We start from the raw sequence: 14,709 nt of genomic DNA on the forward strand, positions 1-14,709 counted from the left end.
GCATATTAACTGTGGGCCTTCAGCTCATGCTGCATTTCCTTTGAGACTCTGGATGCTGAATAAGTTGCTCACCCCTGTACAGATGTGTTTTTAAAGGGCATGCCTATGCTACAGAGGAGGCTGTGGCTATTTGACCTCTAGGTTAGTTGCTAGATTTGTGTGATCGATGTTACTCTGAACTTCACTGATTATGTTTGAGGTTTTTTGATCCTTGAAATATGTCACCCTCTTGCCTTAATTGGAAGGCAGTGAGTATTAATGTCAGTGGCTATTTGCAGATTAAGCCCAATTTTCGAGACTTTCATAGTCTTGGTATAGCTACCCTGTAGCCATGTCAAGCAAAGTTGAGCTCCAAGTCTATAGTAATGGTTTGGTCAAACCAAATCAATGTATTTTATTGACTAAAGCAAAATCTTTGGTGTAGGCATGCCTATAAACTTGTGTAGTTTACTTTTTCATCTAAGTTTCCACCTTCTTTCTTTCATAGAAATATTATGGTCTGGATACAAAGTTTGGCGACATCGAGCAGTGGATGGTAGGCTTTGTCTAAGAATCCAGATTTGTCTAAAACTGAATAAACTATGTAGCATAACTGTTATCTCTATCTGAAGATGTGTTTTCATTCCTGAACTCTAGTTGTTAAAACATTTCTCAGAATTGGAAGACTGATATGGTGTACTAAGTCTCAGAGACCACCCTGCCATTTTTAAAATCCAAAGCATTTCTTTGGGATGTCATATATTGCTGAAGAATGTTGCTGACACCTGTCAATTAGCCTCTAGTTTCCATGTACAGACTTATATGCACTAACCATTTATCAATCACTGTTAGAGATGTGAGAAAGGGGAGAGGCATGAGGCATCCTTCAGGCACACAGGAGCAGGAGGTGCTTTAATCTCAAGCACGATAATCAATCTTCCACACTGTTTCCCACTACTCTCCATTGAATAATGGGTACAATTGCATGGTGGTAGTTTTAGGAAACATCTTAATGAACATAAACATTAATAAGAGAGGTGTATGAGAAATGTTAACATATTGTTGATACTTTGCCCAAGCATCCTCGTACATTTCTTCCTGGAACATCTATGTGCTTAATGTGAGGAGGCTATATAGAAAGCTGCCTTTGCTCCATGTTGCTCAGCATTATTTGCACTGACTGGCAGCAAGTCTCCTGGGAATCTTTCTTCATCCCACTTGGAGATGGGACCAGGGATGCTCTGCCCCTGAGCTTTAGCCCGGCCCCTAAACACTGCTGATCACTGCTGGCCATGTAGATAACTATAACTCAGCACAGGCTAAAGTGTACCCCACATGTGTAGACTATCGGAAACAGATGTACCGAAACGAGCTTCTCAGTCTGTGAACTCAGAACAATTAGAATGTGTGCTTATAGAATTCTTTAGCTCACAGTTGCATATTAAGGAATAGAAGTGGGTTTGCAAAAGGAATAATTATGTCATGAGATTTCATATACACAATAGATTTCTGAGTCTGGAACAACAATGGATTTCAGATATGGTGAAATACCTATTGCTATTTTCTCCAAATTATCTTTGAGTACCATTTTTCATCATCAGGTGCAATCGTGCTGAGTTCTTGACCCTAACATTTTTCTTTCAAAGTTCTGTATGCATGCTTCTCCCTTACATTTTATCTTCTGTCTTTCCTTCTGCCTTGGTAGGAAGATAGTGAGCGTTACACCCGTAAATCCAGAAGAAATGCCTCGGTCAGTATTGTTTGCACTTTGTGCTAGAACTTTCATTTTAAAAGGAATGAATAAAAATTAATGACTAAAATTAATCTTTGTGGAGATTTATGGAGCACCTCTGCAGATTTAGCTGAAACAGAACCCCACATTGATTATTGTTTAAGTGAATGAATTGGGAGCAAGATGGGATCATCCACAGGGATCATGGGATCACCATTCCTCTTTCATATACATGTTCCCCCTGTTCTTCATTTTAACCACTGTTATGTCTGCATGGATCTTAAATGTGCTTAATGCTACCAGTAGCTTGGAGGTACTCCTGGATCCTTTGCTGTTGCTTGAGGATCAGGGGCAGGCACGCTGGGTTCCGCCCCACATTGTGGGTGCCCAGTGCACACATGCACACACCATCACACACATCACACGCATGACGTCACATGGTGCAACAGGCCCCGTTGGACCCTCCAGCAGCTGCAATGTGTTTTTGGAGGGTGCAACAGGCCACGTTGGACCTCAGCACGCTGTGTGAGGTCATGCATGTGCACCACATTGGGTTGACCGGCTGGGCACTCACAGTAACAATTTTGTGGGTGCCCCAGAACCCAGGTCCCCTCAGAGTTGGCGCCTATGCTCAGGTGGCCTCAGTGGTGCAGAGTGCCTTCCATCGGCTTCGGCTGGTGCACCCGGGATAACCTAACTTCTGTTGTCTGCTCTGGTAACCTCTAGGTTAGCTTACTGCAACATGTTATACGTAGGGCTGCCTCTGAAGAGTCTTCAGTGAAGATGGTTTAGAAACTTCACCTGATGCAGAATTCAGCAACCAGGTTCCTCATCAGGGCAAGATGGTTTGAGCATATTACACTGATCCTGGCCAGACTACACTGGCAGCCAATTAGTTCCTGGGTCCAATTAAAAGTGTTGGTTTTGAACTATAAAGCATTAAACGGCTTAGTACTGATATACCATAAGGACCATCGCTCTTCATATGAACTGACCCAGACGCTAAAATCTTCATCTGAGGCCCTTCTTCATGTGCCTCCTCCATGAGAGGTCTGGAGGGGGCAACATGAGAACGGGCCTTTTCTGCAGTGGCTCCCTAATTGTGGAATGCTCTCCCAGGGAGGTTTGTCTATGCCTTCATTATACATCTTTAGCTGGCAGGCAAAAACATTTCTATATAACCAGCCTCTGGCTGATTAATATTCTATGGCATTTTAAATGTGTGGTGTTTCTTGGGGGGCGGTTGTTTTGTTTTGACTGGTTTTTGTTCTAACTTTATTTTCTTCTTTTATCCTGTATTTTTATCAAGCAAACTGCCCTGAGATCTTCAGATGAAGGGCAGTATATAAATTTAATGAATAAATAAATAAATAGATTAACTTCTATGTATCTCCTGCACATAAACTGAAATGTTTTCAGATAGCTACAAGGAACGTAAAAAGCTAATAATGCTTTAGACATTTCTCCTTTTTTGGATTTCATTTTGCTGTGGTTTTCCCCCTCCCTGCTGAATGTTTCATATATACGTTAGGCTGTGTAGTGTTTTGGTACCTTTTCTTGTATTTCATCATTAAAACTTCTCCCTGGATTATTGACTCAGTGTTGCATTTCCGTCTTTTTTAAATGGTTGTCTGGTATCCTCTTTACTTGCTTCCCTGTAGGCTTCAGATGAAGATGAGCGCATGTCTGTGGGTAGCCGCGGAAGCCTAAGGGTTAGTACTAAGTGACTAAACATTGCCAGAATTGTCTCCTGCATTTGCTTAAGATGGGTGGTTCTGTTCTTCCATTCCTAGATGTTTGATAATTGCCTTTTTCCCACTGTCTCCCAGCTTTCCTTATTCTAAGCTGTGAATTTTTTGTCTGATTGAGCCTGTATTAAAGTAAGCATCAGTGAGAGTCACACAGGCCTGCCAGGCTCTCTAAGTATGGGGGGGGGGGGAGAATTATATTTCAATGTGATCTTATGCATGTGTAACGGCCTATATTTTGCATCATTTATATAGCAACTCTTATTGTACAATCAACCTTTTCCCTGGTTGATTACAGTGGTACCTCGGGTTACTTCCGGGTTTCGCCGCTTGCGCAACCCAAGGTTCCACTGTATAACATTATTAGGAAACCTAACACATTTTCTATTATTATTTGTATCTGCCTGATGTTACAGTGAATAAAAAATGCATAGCTTTTAATTTAAATTTCAAACGTTTGTGTTTATAGGGGGTGATTCCCCACCCGTATTTTAGCCTGGAACTTTTACATAGCAAGAGAGACTGTCGGCATTAAGTTGTTGGTCTTTTTCATTTTCCTTACAAAATTATCCAAATAGCATGGTTTGTAATTAAATTAGATGAATGATGTTTCAACTCCCAAGTCTTCTCTGACATTATTAATCTCAAACAGATGTTTGAATTTGAATCAAAACCTGATTTTGAGAGTCATCAGATGTGATGAGATTCTAATGGCTGGTATAATGACAGATTTCAAATTTTGCATTCAGCTGAGATTGAAGTAGCTCAGATCTTTGGAGCTTAAAGTTGCAATCATGCTGAAGTAGTGATTAGTAACTTGCAGTCAACTTGGCCACATACGTCACTCAGGGGTTCCTTTCCCCCGTCTCCTGTTGTCAATCCAGACTTGATTCATTGTGCTGCTGCAGCCAGTGGCAGAGCTTCATCTTCCAGCACTGGGGGGCGCGGAGAGCAGGCGGGGGCAGGACTGGCGCGCGACCCAGGGGCATGGTGTGCCGTCCGCAGGGGCTTGGTGCCCAGCGTGGGCGGGGGGGCAGCCACGATGGCACCCCACCAGGATTGTGCTGCCGGGGGCGGTGCGCTCCCTCTGCACTCCTCTTCCTCTGCCGGTGGTTGCAGCATGAGAACTATGACATTTTGCTTACTTCCTAGCTGCAGTGGTTTGGTCAGATAGTTTGATTAACCTTGTAGGCAAGTATAATAGAACTCTTATCAGCTGGTTTTTGAGAGCATTCCTGTGTTTTGCAAAAGGGCAGATCTTCTCAGTGACATTGTTCCTGAATCCTTTGAGCATGTACATGCATTCATAAATGCTAAGATTTCACTAAGAGCCACATTTCTATTTCATTTGTGGATATGAGAGAAGTGGGAATTGAAAGCCTTTTCATTCTGCATTCTTCCTCTTGCTTCAGACTGGATTAGAGACAGAGAGGACCAAAAGGATGAACTTCAAAACAGTATGTATTCAAAGGTTCTATCTTCCCCTGAGAACAGTAACATATGGAAGGTGAAAAGAGAGATTGAAAAACGACTGCATTTTACAAGTGATATTAGCAGTATGTATGTGCTATAGATATGTGAATAACATTGTGTTTCTGAGGAAATGCATTATATTCAAAACATGTATTTCCAGAATAATCTGAGAGGAAAAATGTGGCGCCATATTGTTAGACGATGGGGAGAGAGAAGAGCAACTCATATTATAATATATTATTGTCAGCTTGGAGGAAGAATAGGCTCTTGTCATACACCTAGGGGTAAGACCCCTTGAATTTAATAGGACTTATACCTGAGTAGAAGTGGTCATCTATTGGCATTTTGCTTTGAAAGGTCCCCATGTTTCGCAGAATGGTAACACGAGTAACATGGGTGACTACTTACCCCTTAGTGCAACTACTAAGGAATGGAGAAGTGAGCATAGCTTTTCACCCACTCCGCTGAGTAGTTTCTTCCCTTCTTGCAGCTAGGTAATGATTATACAATTAGAAGTACTGTCACTTACATTCTTCTCTGATTAGCTACTGCAAGTGCTACTTCATTGGGCGGGGCTTGTGTGTTTGTGGTGATGCTCATTTCATCTTCTGATCGAAGGAGCAAGATTTCTAAGGCATTGCTCAAATGCTGGGTTTCCTTTGTGACACAGAGAAGAGTTGATGTGACACATTTTTCCTCTCTGTTCCAGGCCTCTGTAGGTTTTCTGAGTACAGTACTCTGGGTGCAAAGGCAGGCTGCTGTGGAAGGCAGAGAAATCATTTACAATATTTTAGCCAGTGCAGGCTAACTGCAGAAAGTATTTTTCCATCTCTGCTATAGTTCTGTTCCACCCCCCACCCCAGGAGCTCTGGGCAGTATACACAGATTTCCTCCCCACTGTATTTTATCATCACAACAGCACTGAGAAGAAGGCAAGGCGGAGAGACTAACTGGCTCAAGGTCACCCCATGAATCTAATAGCTCTGTGGGGATTTGCATATGGCCTTTCCTACTCCAGGAATGACACTTAACGCTTAACCACCCCGCCATGTTGGCTTTAGTTCTGCAAATAAAGCCTGGTCAATTCTCCTTTTCATACACCAATTAAACTTATTTCTGTTTTATGCTTATAGCAGATTATCACTGTCTACTTAAAAGTGAATACATTTGCCAGAGTTCTGACATGGATTAATCCCAGAAAATGGTCACGGCTCTATATGAAGCTGGTGAAAATAAAACTATACTAATAATCATTTTTTTAATGTCATGGAATTCTACTCAATATTGATCCAGAGCAGATTCCAACGTATAGTTAGCAGAGTAAAAACTTTAACACGTTGCAGGATTCCCAAAGAATAGACCAGAGGCAATTGAATTTCATCCAGCAGAGCGTTACTGCTGCTGAATGCAAATTAACATAATGGTCACAAATCCAATACATTCGGGATTGGCACTGTCCATAAGAAATCCAGTTGCAGCAGACCTAACTTAAACTTACAATAACTTATAATAAGTCTAAACCTTAACACTAAGCATACTGCGTACAGAACACCCGAAGGGAGGGAGATAGCTAGATAGATAAAGTGAAGCCCAGGCTCCTTCTGGCCTCTTACAGAAGGAGATAAGAGACCCAGTTTAAACCAGCTGGACTCAGCTTCTCTAAAGGAAGAACCCAAACATCAGGAACCTTCTGCTTGTTCCTCTTACGCAGAGAAGCTGCCAGAACCCTCTTGAATTAATTAGAATAGGAAAGATCTCGACATATCAGATCAATACTTTCTGTACTAAGAAATACAAACTGACATTTTATACTGAAAATGGTATAGCAGTATATCTGATCAAATCATTATTTAATATATATTAATATATTCCAAATGAATGATAAATGTACTTCCTTCAAAAACATCACTTTCTGTTAGAACAATATATATCTTGGGCCTCCATTGTAGTTTGAATTTGAAAAAGTCCCCTTCCAAAAGACCCCATACAGTCAGTGCTGTGTAGTAACTAAGGTGCTTGTCCTAAGATTAGGAAGACCTGTGTTCAAATGTCGACTCAGCTATAATGCTTACTTGGTGACTATTTGTTACAGGTAGGTAGCCGTGTTGGTCTGCCGTAGTCGAAACAAAATAAAAAAATTCCTTCCAGTAGCACCTTAGAGACCAACTAAGTTTGTTATTGGTATGAGCTTTTGTGTATCTGAAGAAGTGTGCATGCACATGAAAGCTCATACCAATAACAATAACAAACTTAGTTGGTCTCTAAGGTGCTACTGGAAGGAATTTTTTTTTTATTCTGGTGACTTTTATTCAGTCACTATCTCTTTGTATAATACCCTGAACTCCTTGGAGGAAGGGCAAGATAAAATGTAATTAGTGTATATGACCAAATCATTTTGTGCAATGTTCATAGTTCATATAGTTCATATAGAGGTTTATTACCAATGGGAATAACTATGATCAAATAAAAAGAGTTTACTACAATTGTGGTGGGCACATTGAATTATGGTCACACAATTTGTTTATTAGAGGGATACTGAATAGATGATGTCAAAGTCTGTAACAGTGAATAGAGATGCATGTGTTCTGCTTGCTTCACTCTTTTCTATTCTCCCTAGTAAACAACAACATTAAATTAATAATTTTCTGTATTCTTTGATATTATATTGCCTTTGTTAAAATAGATGCATAACTAAAAAATTATCCGATTTACAGGAATTATGAGAAGCTGTTGTTGTTTTTAGCATCTTCCTGTGAGGTGTGACTCTGAATTTCTGGTAGCCTAGGCTGGATCTTTCTTCCTTCTCAAGTTTGGTTTAGTGTTCTTATAGACAAATTCTATCATGCTACTTCTAAATGAATTTCATATGGCTGTTTTAGTTCTTTACTCCCCTTTCTCTCTGTCTCTCCCTCCCCTTCCCTCTTACGACAGACAAATGGTTACGAAGAAGATATGTATGGTTCATCCCAGAGTAGAAAATCTAGTAGGGTTAGTAGATTTTTTTAATTCTTACATTTTGTTTGTTATGAAAGCAATAATTAGGCAGGCTTCTTAATGTACCATCCTTATTCTTTGGTGATAACTTGTACAGTACTAAGAATATGCAAAAACAACGAAGTCTTGTTAGCTTGTAAGGTACAACAGATGTATGGTGGCAAAAGCTTCCATTTGTCAAACCCCACTTTGTCAGTTGCATGAAGCAGTCAACCAAGTTGGGTAGGTCTATATACCCCGAGGACAAAAAAGAATGAAAAAGTAAGATCAAACAAAGCAAAGAAATAGCTATGGGGGAATCATAATACTTCGAAGAGCGCAAATGAATTCAGAATCCAGCCAAACAAATGTAAGATGTGATTAGTAGTAAGTAATAATCTTTGATACTGATTCAAAGAGGAGACGATTATAAATCTGTTTTACACACACACAACAATATTTAAGGAAGCACTGCAATTGTTAATGTGATCACTCTGACTGTAAGAAGGTGTATACTTCAGCTGGAATGCGCAGTGTAGTTGGGCTGGTTTTGTAGAAGCAAAACAAGCTTTGACAATCTTGCGTCACTCATTGTCGGCCTGGTACCATGCAATATTGCATAAAAATTATTCTAGCTTAGGAGGAGCAATTCTACAGTGTGGAAGAAAAGTAGCATACAGAGAAGTCACACGTGAAGACTGGATGGTTCCCCCCCCGTCCTTCATGAGAGACTTCTTGCCAACACAGTATATTAAAAATACTTTAAGTTAGCCACTCATTGGGTGGGGTATAAATAATAAATTATTACTACTACTACTACTTATGGGTGAGAAACCTGTTGGCATCAAGTGATCAGGTACATGCTCCTGGGGGAAAATTTGTTTCATCTTTAAAGTTGAGATAAACGATGGTGGAATGTTTAATACTGTTCTCTGCCATAAAATCATCAAGCCTTTTAAGATGTGAGATGGATCACATCCAGTTTTGTCAACTAGCCCTACCAGAGTTACTGTAATACGATGTGGAAGAAGACTGTTTATTGAAGCTTCTCTAACTAGGCCAAGTACACGTATACATGATACAGATAATAATAGTTGGAGCAGTGGCATAGCGTGGGTTGTCAGTACCCGGGGCAAGGCAAGTAATTTGTGCCCCCTAACCCGTGGATTTGCGCCCCCTAACCCTAACCCCCAGATGTTGCGCCCGGTGCCGCCGGCCCCCCCTACACCCCCACATTACGCCACTGAGTTGGAGCAATAACTTAGAATTGCTGTATTTGATTCAAATATGGAATAATAATATAACCAAGAATCAGAAAAGGGAAGCCAAGTTGCTATGTGAATCACAGAATCAGAGAGTTGGAAGGGACCGTAAGGGCCATCTAGTTCAAGCCCCTGCAATGCAGGAATCTCAAAATGAAATAGACCTAATTTGGGGGGAAAGTTTAGTTTAAATAAATGAATTTGTACCCTATCCACTCTCGGAAGATTGTTCTGAAGGAATGCATAGGAAATAGTATTTCAGGAAATTAGTTCTGAACAATGACCCCTTAACTGACTTCCACCCCTTGCACCAACCTTCCCAACCTGGAGGTCTCCCCCTCCAATCTTCCTTGACCATTGGTTATGTTGACTGGGGCTGATGGGAGCTTTAGTCCAAAACATCTGAAGGGCCCCAGTTTGGGGAAGACTGCCTTATATCAAGCAAGTATAAACTTTGCATATCAATTGATCCACCATTGGGTGTGAGCAGGGTATCCTTTATCTAAAACAGAAAGGGTTAATACCATTGTTTCTATGGAATGATAGGAGAAACAAGAATACTTTATAGGCCAAAGTGAATATATTATATCTTTGGAGGTTTGCCAATTAATTCAGTGTTTATTCTGACTTCTGAACCTTTTGAGATCCATTCTGCCATTGGCATATTGCTTCCTAAAATAAAACTAAGAAAAGATGGATGTGTACTCTTCAAACAAGGCTGGGATGACTTTTCTTCTCTCAGCTGCAATGGGTATGTCACTCATCCTAATATTCTGGTTTGTCCTACCTACTTAAAGGAGTGTTCAGGTAGTGGAGGCAAGCCTCTTTTCTTACCAGTCTAGTTCTGTTTCATAGCTAGAAAGATAGGAACGACTCAATGCCTGGAAAAGGCAAGGCTATTTTTTAGAGGAAAATTGGTGAGTACCCATAATGCCTATATTACTGAACTCCTGGTTGCATGGTTTTTGTCTAAATAGAAATAACTTGCTAATAAGCAATAGTTTAAATATCTTCCTGCATTCTTTATGTTTCAGAATTGCATCTTGAAATGAACTAGGTGCTCAAAGAGCTCAAAGAGAGAGGATAATAAAGTAAATTATAGGTGTTCCCTGTACTGAAAACTAGAGTAGATAAAATCTTTTGTTATTCTTTTACATGGAACAGCATTTAAAACATATGCATCTTTCTTTTCTGAAATAGACACCTTATGCAACAGAATGATAGTTATTCACTCCACAAGAATATTGTTTTGGGCAACATGGTATTCGAAATGCTTTCTGATCCCACAGTCTGGGTACAGCAGATAGTATATACACTGAGGACTCTGATTTGGAATAAATGACATCTTTTTCATTCTTGTTTTTAAAACCTTTTATATTTATGCAGGCTTCCTGCTACTCTGACCTTAGTCTTCCTTGCAGTGGTTTTCCTTCCAAATCCCAACCTTCTTCCCAAAATGGAAACCGGGTCTGTCAGTTTTCCTCCCTGCCATTTTTGTTGAACATTTGAGTTACCCCTGGGCAGTATAACCTCAGTTTGTTAATTTAAGAGGCTATAATAAATGAGTGATTCCATATACTTTTGTTTACCTCCATCCAATATTCTCAAGGTTAGTTGTATTATTATTATTATTATATTTATACCCTGCCCATCTGGCTAGGTTTCCCCAGTCATTCTGGGTTGCTTATGGCATATCTAAAACATAATAAAAAACATCAAGCGTTAAAAAGCTCCTGATACATGAGTGCCTTCACATGTCTTCTAAAAGTTGTGTAATTCTTTACCTCATTGACATCTGATAAGAGGGCATTTCACAGGGGAGGGTGCCACTACCAAGAAGGCCCTCCGCCGTCTTGGTTTTCCTTTTAAATCTTTATTTCCACTTCTGCTTGAAGAAGGTAAAATAGAATTCTGGTTTCCAGACAGCATAAGACTCTGTCCTACCTTTGTCTTGAATCATTTATTTATTTTTAATCATTTAGTCATTAGCAATTCTGAAAGCCACTGAGGGAAGTAAGAGATAAATGTTTTAATTCTACCTGCATTTTATCAGTAAAAAATAGATTGTACAGTGTATAGAATAGATTTAAAAATTCCTGCAATACCCCCCCCAAAAAAAGAAATCACTGATTTAAAAGCCTTACAGCCTTCACTGGGGTTGAATTTGCTTAATTTGCATGCAGAAACGAACATGTATTTTTCCTGGTCAGAGTTCTGGTTTTTTCCTTCCTGCATGTAGTGTGTGAGAGTGTGTGTGTCCCCGCCCCTACAATTTTGTATATTCTATGAGATACTTCTACATGTTTGCCTTTTACGAAAATGTCTCCTCCAATTTTCTAATTAAGCTACTTTTGCATGGTGGTTTATAGCTAGTTTTGATAGTCTACTTTCTTAATAGTTCAGTGTACTTTTCCCCCCTCCAGAAATATAGATTTGCATCACTTAGAAATGTTCCATTATTTTTCAAAGCTGTGTCCCAATAAGTTGATGTGTTTACCTCTTATGTTTGTTGTCAAGGTAGCTTCCTTTGCCATTACAGTATTGTAGCTGAGACAGAAGCCGGAGTATCGAAGCTGTTTTTGTCTCTTGTACCTAGATGTTTTAATTCATGCTCTGTGATTAATGTCTGCATCCCAATTATTGTGTTGTGCTTTTGCAATAGTATCCTCCCTTCCTGTATGTAATATGCATAAGGTTGCTCACCTTGCCATCTAACTCTTACTTGGCTTTGACTTTTTGACCATTGAAGCAGAAAGGCAACCTCTACCATGTTCTGATTTACCTTGCACTACAGCATATATATTGTAGTAACTGACAGCAGCACAAGGAATTCCACAGCAAACAAGCAGTAGATTTCCCTTCTCCCTTCATTTTCTAAGTGCGTTAAAAGCAGATTGTGTTCCTTGTCGTTCTCAGCCCTCCTTGTTGTACAGTGAAGCCAGAAGCTACAGGGTTGGTTCTTGCTCTCCCTTTGTGGTAGAATCTGTTTCATATGTCACATATGTTGACCATGTTCTGTTACGTCTTAGAAACATCTTCTTGTTGCAGTTCATGTCACTTGTGCTGTGCATTGAGCATGTGATCTCTATGAATGGAATGCACATTTGCCTTTGGTGTGTCTGTCAGCTCTGTTCTGCTCATCTTCCCTTTCCCTCCCACTAGAATCCTGCGGTTGCTGCTTGTGAAACTGCTAACAATATTTCCGTCTGCTAATTGTGCCTGTTTTCCAGCTGCTGGGTGGTACATTACAATGTAACGTTAAAAAAAGAAAAAAGAGACAACATCATAGCTATTGCATTTAAAGAAAAAAAGACTGAAATTGTTGGGATGGGGGGTCATTCCATAGGCAAGCTGCAAAACCTTGAAGCACACCCCAGATTAGACCCTCTTCCTCCTGCTATATTTGTCCCTTCCATGCAGTGTCTCTGTGGCAGTTCAAATCATGTTTGACTGTAATGTTTTATGACCAGACCTTTTTTTGCAGTACTACACTCGGCGGAATGTTAAATCCTAATGATAAGGAATCATGATGAGAGATTGGTGAGGCAAAAGTGGAAATAGTTTGGAGAATATTTAAAGAGGTACAACAGCCAGGAAAAAATATCCAAGTAGGGATAGATACATGAGCAGCAGTAAATAACACTTAGGATAAAATCAAATGGATATGAAGTGTAACAAGGACCAAGCAGAAAGCCATAGAGGGATGGATAGGGAAGTCTGGAGAAATGAGATGAAGAGAATTGAAAAATGTATGTATTAAATTTTGGAAAATGCATTGGGGAAAAATCCCCTAGTTCCTAACCAGGGGTGCCATGGGGGAGGACAGTGGGCTGAGGGCTTCCCCAAAATTTTTTCAAGGAGGGTGCGGATCCCCCTCAATATTCCACATAGTATGTTAGCTTCTACTTCCACCACCTCTCCGCAAAAATGGTACTTCCCTGCCACTTCTGCTGTTCCTTTGCGCTACAATTTTAGCTAGGGTTGCCATACGTCTGGGAAATCCCAGATATGTCCTCTTTAGTGGGCCAACGTGCCCATCCGAGGAGATTTTTACATTTTAAAGTAAATTTTCAGGGTTCTCTGGGTTTTTAAAATATATTTAATTGGCTTTTTGGCTTGGGTGGTGCAGGCTTGGGTGTGGGTGGCTCTGGTGCCGACAGCTCAGGTTTGGGCGCGGGCTGCTCTGTATGCCGCGGCCACTGCCAGCCCGAGCTGGGGAAAGAGGCACACAGGTGCGGCGACAGCCCTGTGCGCCCATGTGCCTCTTTCCCCAGATTGGACTGGCAACAACAGGGGTTGTCCTTTTTTCGCTCTTCAAGCTATGGCAGACCTAATTTAAACACAAGGTAATTTGTCAAACATATTTACGTATACAGTGGTACCTTGGGTTACGTACGCTTCAGGTTACATACGCTTCAGGTTACAGACTCCACTAACCCAGAAATAGTGCTTCAGGTTAAGAACTTTGCTTCAGGATGAGAACAGAAATCGTGCTCCGGCGGCGTGGCAGCAGCAGGAGGCCCCATTAGCTAAAAGTGGTGCTTCAGGTTAAGAACAGTTTCGGGTTAAGAACGGACCTCCGGAACGAATTAAGTACTTAACCCGAGGTACCACTGTGATAGGAAAGTTTTTAAGAGAGTTACATTAGAGTGTAATGTTTGGAATTTAAAGTGTCATCTACCACACAGTAATTTTCTGTGTGTTCATATTAACTATGAAGGCCGTGGCCAGAAACATTTTTTTTATTTTATTTTATTTATTTATTTATTTTATTTGAACATGCACAAACATTTTAATTTTCCTTGCTAAAGCTTAAGATAGGTTTTTATGTTATCACTTTTATAGCTAATTTGAATGGGCAGACTTGATTATTTCCATAATGTATGAATGGGTGCAGACCAGTTTTGGAGCAGCCCTCTGCCATCACTTATTTTCTCCTAGAAAAGTGCAGCCTTTTCTCTGGTGCAGGAAGGAGGGGGCCATGAACAAAAGCCCAGAAACTGGCTTCTCAGATCATGAGCAAGAATTCATTTAAAACAAATATGGGGAAACATCTGCAATTCACAGTTTTGCAGTTTTGAACCTAGTATTTCTGAGCAATTAAATATTAGTCATTTCAATGGCATTATCCCTTTGCCTATCCTGATACTTCCAAATGCCTCAAGACAACTCCTATTGCATTTACGCGTCATAAAAGGGCACCAGTTCAGCATAATACCAAGGAATCTTGGCAATAAATCAGCAAACAGTGAAGGAATGATGACAGCAGTGAGCTTAGCTCACTCTTTGAATATGGTATGTAAATTTACCCTAAAGGCAAATCAAATACTAAAATTATGTAACCAAGCAGTCAAATTTAGCAAAATTTACTACAAACAGGCTGAAATATTCAAGCTATTTCAATAATTAAATGAAGTTGTTCTATTTAAATTACAAGTCACAAAAGAGAAATAATACTTAACTAGTACTATAACGTCTAATTGATTAGGTTAAGTGACTAACTCCTCATTTACTAACAATACCTGCAACTCATGGAGCAGAA

At 40.1% G+C, this 14,709-nt stretch overlaps 1 protein-coding gene across 18 annotated transcripts in view; it reads left to right on the forward strand.

The window, feature by feature from the left end:
* The window catches only part of LRRFIP1 (LRR binding FLII interacting protein 1), a 105,630-nt gene that overhangs the window by 45,734 nt on the left and 45,187 nt on the right, over positions 1-14,709 (forward strand). For 6 of the 18 annotated variants that reach the window (XM_081906799.1, XM_081906795.1, XM_081906793.1 and 3 more), the window contains 6 exons: positions 488-535; positions 1,685-1,729; positions 3,373-3,423; positions 4,872-4,916; positions 7,864-7,920; positions 10,554-10,634. The exons of 4 other annotated variants lie outside the window; for them this stretch is intronic. In XM_081906799.1, the coding sequence (XP_081762925.1) occupies positions 488-535; positions 1,685-1,729; positions 3,373-3,423; positions 4,872-4,916; positions 7,864-7,920; positions 10,554-10,634 (327 nt within the window). The remainder of the gene's footprint in view (positions 1-487; positions 536-1,684; positions 1,730-3,372; positions 3,424-4,871; positions 4,917-7,863; positions 7,921-10,553; positions 10,635-14,709) is intronic. 8 more of the 18 variants (XM_081906787.1, XM_081906789.1, XM_081906798.1 and 5 more) reach the window with 3 other exon arrangements.

Source organism: Podarcis melisellensis, assembly GCF_964234715.1.
Source record: "Podarcis melisellensis genome assembly, chromosome: 1".
Lineage (NCBI taxonomy): Eukaryota > Metazoa > Chordata > Lepidosauria > Squamata > Lacertidae > Podarcis > Podarcis melisellensis.